Below are 4,388 nucleotides of genomic sequence, written 5' to 3'. Positions count from 1 at the left end.
TTGTTAACGCGCTTAAAAAATGAAAGGTCCAATTATCCTGTAGCCAAGTTATTTTCTGACTCCAAAACAAATCAAATCATTGGCCTATACTGACAACTCCATCTCGATAAGTGAGCACAAAACTAATTAGTAACATCCCTTATCCATCCAACATGAGGGGACCCGCCATTTAAAGTCATTTCCAAATGTTTCATAGGCACCGACAATGTATTCATTGAAAAGAGCATCCTGAATTGTTTGTTAATAGATAGATAGTTATTAGGGAGTAAAAAATACCTGGTTTCCTGGTCCAGTTTGACTGTAGACTGGCTTATCAGCTGACTCTGCAACAGTGCAACTGACTTCTCTTTTTCCAATTTCCTAAATCCATTTTTGGAACCAATCACTTGCTCAGCTATCAGATATAGTGGCCTGTTGGTGTCCGTACACACATATAGCTTTTAGGCCCATGCATTGATTCCTATGCATGCCTCCCTGCTCTTTAGTTGCTTCTTGACAGAAAAAGAAGAAGAGAAAAATGGAAGCAAAATTGTGGCTCAATTTGTTTTTACAGCTCGGCTTGAACAAAAGTTTAGGGCTAGAAAATCTATATAAGAGCTCAGCTGAAACTTTTGACAGCTATAGGATAGATATCAGATATGCATATGATAGATACAATCTCATTCTAATGATTCTGAGAGGTTAAAAATTGATGTGCAGGTAGTTCCCAAAACTAAAGATTTTAAAACATCAGAGGTCTATCAATTTTGTTAAGGAATACCTTAAAAAAATGGTGCACAAATATAATAGAAGAAAAAGAGTAACAGAAGAATTGGGCACAAGGCACAATAATCTTGAGTTAGTTAAGATTTATTAGATTGAGAAAAATTTCACTGTAAACAGTTTTGTATTTCTCAAAAACTGAGAAAAAGCCCGGGGGAATTCTATTGGCACATCCAAGAATCCAACGTGCCATTGAACCTTGTTGGGAGCTGTGCTTAACCAGCATGCAATTTACAACTGGGAGACTTAAACCCAGGACCTCCGACTTGAAAGCTACAGCTTACAAGGCCCTCTACTGCACCATATACACAAAAGAATAGTAATTTTTTTTCCTATTCTAAATGGGAAAAAATTACAAAGCCGTCATCCTCACCAATAGTAATCCGGCCTCATCAGTCAATTCCATTTATTGTTACAAGAATGTAATTCCATACCTGTAAACTAATTGCCGCTTCAGCTTCATCAACAATCACTACGTGAATGTCAAGATTGCTTATCCCAATCATTAATAGTAAAGTAATTACTTTCAATCTTGCCATTCTTCGTTTATCTCCCTCACACACATCACCGACATAAGTTGTTTTCTACAAATATATTCATGCCCCCAAGGTATTTTCTCTAGTTTCCAAGGAAAGTAATTACTTTCAATCTTGCCATTCTTCGTTTATCTCCCTCACACACATCACCGACATAAGTTGTTTTCTACTAATATATTCATGCCCCCAAGGTATTTTCTCTAGTTTCCAAGGAATTTATGTATTTATTTTGGATGTCGAATGTCTCCTGTGAGAAATGTGTCTACACAACTATTGCCCTCAATCCAACTGCATCCAGCTGTCTTCATTGCTTCTTTGTCCTCCATCATTTTTCTTAACTATTCAATGTCACTCCACCCACCACTTGCTGTGTATATTTTTGAGAGAAGAACATAGGGTGTGGCACTCTGAGTTCCACTCAATAATGTACTCTGCAGCAAGTTGCCTGTTTTCAACTAATCTGGGTATGTTCTCTAGTTTCCAAAGAAATTATGTATTTATTTTGGATGTCAAATGTCTCCTGAGAGAAATGGGTGTACACGTCTATTGACCTCAATCCAACTGCACCCAGCTGTCTTCATTACTTCTTTGTCTTCCATCATTTTTCTTAACTTTTCAATGTCACTCCACCGACCACTTGCTGCGTATATTTTTGAGAGTAGAACATAGGGTGTGGTACTCTGAGGTTCCAACTCAATAATTTTCTTTGCAGCAAGTTGTCCCAACTCTGCATTGTTGTATAATCTACATCCTCCAATTAAGGAGTTCCACACAGAAACATCAGCCTTTATTGGCATCTTGTTAACAATGGCAAGTGCTTCATCAAGGAGTCCAGCTCGGCCAAGCAGGTCAACCATACAGTTATAGTGACGCATTGAAGGTGTGATATGGTGGTTTTCATACATGCCACTGAAATAGAGGCGGCCTTCCTCCACTAGACCAGCATGGCAGCATGCAGACAAAACACAAATTAAAGTGACATGATTTGGGTTTATGCCAGAATGTTTCATTTGTTCAAAGATTTTAAGGGCTTCCTTGCCACGACCATGAATAGCATAGCCTGCTATCATAGCCGTCCACGACACAACATCTTGTGGACGCATTTTGTCAAACAATTTTCGTGCCTTTTCTAGGCTGCCACATTTTCCATACATATCTATAAGGGCACTGACCAGAAATACATCAGATTGAAATCCACTTTCAACTATTTGGTCATGGATTTGCATACCCTGTTGTAGAGCTCCCAGACCTGCACATGCCGGAAGAATGCTAGCAAAGGTTTTCTCATCCGGCTTTACCCCAGTAAATTGCATTTGTTTGAATAACTCCATGGTGTCCTCTGCCAATCCATTGTGGCTATATCCTGCAAGTATCGTGGTCCAGGAAATCAAATCTGGTTCAGACATTTTGTCAAACAAATCGCGGGCAATCTCAATACGACCACATTTTGCATACATGTCTATAAGGGCATTTGTAACCAGAACATTACACTGTAATCCGCTTCTTATCACTTCACCGTGAATTGCCACGCCTTCTTCCAATGACGACAATAAGGAACATGCAGGTAGAACAGCCGCAAATGTAAATTGATTGGGTTTCAAGCCTGCCAGCAGCATTTGTCCAAAAAACACTAATGCTTCTTCAGAAAACCCAATCCTCGCATATGCAGCAATCATTACAGTCCATGACCACACGTCCCGTCGGGAAATTTTCCCAAATAGTTGGAGAGCCTCGTCAATGTACCCTTTCTGTGCATACCCTGCAATCAGTGCCGTCCAGGATACCGTATCTGGTTCTGTAATTTTGTCAAACATGTATCGTGCATTCTCTAAACTTCCACATTTTGCATACATGTCTACAAGTGCATTTGCCACGAAGACATCCGCATCGAACCCTCTGCGCTTCACGTCATTATGGATCTCAATTCCATCCTCCAGAGATGCCAAGCTGGCACACGCCGGAAGAACAGTGGCAAAGGTGAAGTGATTGGGCAGGACATCTGTGTCTAGCATTTCACGGAATAATTCCAATGCCATTTCAGGAAACCCGTGCTTTGCATAAGCTGAAATCATGACAGTCCATGAACACACGTCTTTGCGAGGAACATGATCGAAGAGTTTTCGAGCATCCGCCAGGCACCCGCACTTGGCATACATGTTACCCAGCGTGTTTGTCACGGCTCTGTTAACGATTAATCCCTTGGTACAAATGTGGGCATGAATTAATTTGGCACTTCCTAAGGTTTTCTTCCTAATGCAGCTCTGCAAGAGAAAAATGTATGTACAACAATCTAAATGTAAGTCCGTAATATTATACAGTATGTGCAATGCCTCCTTCAGACGGCCTTGTTTACAGAGCGATGTGATGTAATTACAAGCGGGCCTTGGCATTGCCATCGCCATCGCCATCGCCAAGGACTGAAGAAACAGTTTTTGTTTTCAGATCTCTCATAATATTTGCTTGTCCCCCACTATCCTTTCTGATTGCGAAAGAAACATAAATTTTAGCTGTGAAATTTATCGAAGAGCTTGAAAAACCAGTCAGCTATGATCTCTCAGTGGGAAAGAGTCCCAGTTAAAAAAACGCATTCCCTCTCTTTCTCTCTGCTTTTACAATACAATTTTATTTTTTCTTTAATGAAAAGACAAATAGTTGAAGTTAAATTTTAAAAAAAAAAAAAATTCATAAGAAAGTATATGGACATAGATGTTAGACACATGAGTTGATTAATGATATGACTGGTAACAATATTCAAAAGTTAATTGAATGATTGATAGGTGCATGTACCTATTTGTAGGTATTTATGTTTTTTTTGGATAAAGATATTTTGTGTAAAGTTTGGTTGATATGACTATAAATATTTGTGTCTTTCAATTATTTAATAATATTCAAATGTATTGTTGAATGATTGGTACGTGCAAATATTTGTAGTCTTTTTGTCTAGACAAAATACATTTATGTTTTTTTAGAAGAGCTATTTTGTATAATGTCAGGTCACTGTGACTATAAACATTTGTGTCTATCAACTATTTAGTGACAACATTAAGTGTTGTTGCTACTTTCAATACTAGCTAATGTTTTTCATAATGA

General features: G+C 38.7%; 1 protein-coding gene across 1 annotated transcript; it reads right to left on the bottom strand.

Annotated features, from left to right (window-relative positions):
• Positions 1-786: 786 nt before the first annotated feature.
• On the bottom strand, positions 787-3,906 carry LOC131071807 (pentatricopeptide repeat-containing protein At1g08070, chloroplastic). Its single transcript, XM_058007766.2, has one exon. The coding sequence runs from the start codon at positions 3,704-3,706 to the stop codon at positions 1,808-1,810; it is 1,899 nt and encodes a 632-aa protein (XP_057863749.2). The 5' UTR covers positions 3,707-3,906; the 3' UTR covers positions 787-1,807.
• Between the last annotated feature and the right edge of the window lie 482 nt (positions 3,907-4,388).

The sequence above is a fragment of the Cryptomeria japonica genome, chromosome 6, assembly GCF_030272615.1.
Source record: "Cryptomeria japonica chromosome 6, Sugi_1.0, whole genome shotgun sequence".
In the NCBI taxonomy this organism is placed as follows: Eukaryota; Viridiplantae; Streptophyta; class Pinopsida; order Cupressales; family Cupressaceae; genus Cryptomeria; species Cryptomeria japonica.
The sequence above is the reverse complement of the archived record's forward strand: the minus strand, read 5'-3'. Positions and strand labels throughout refer to the sequence as shown.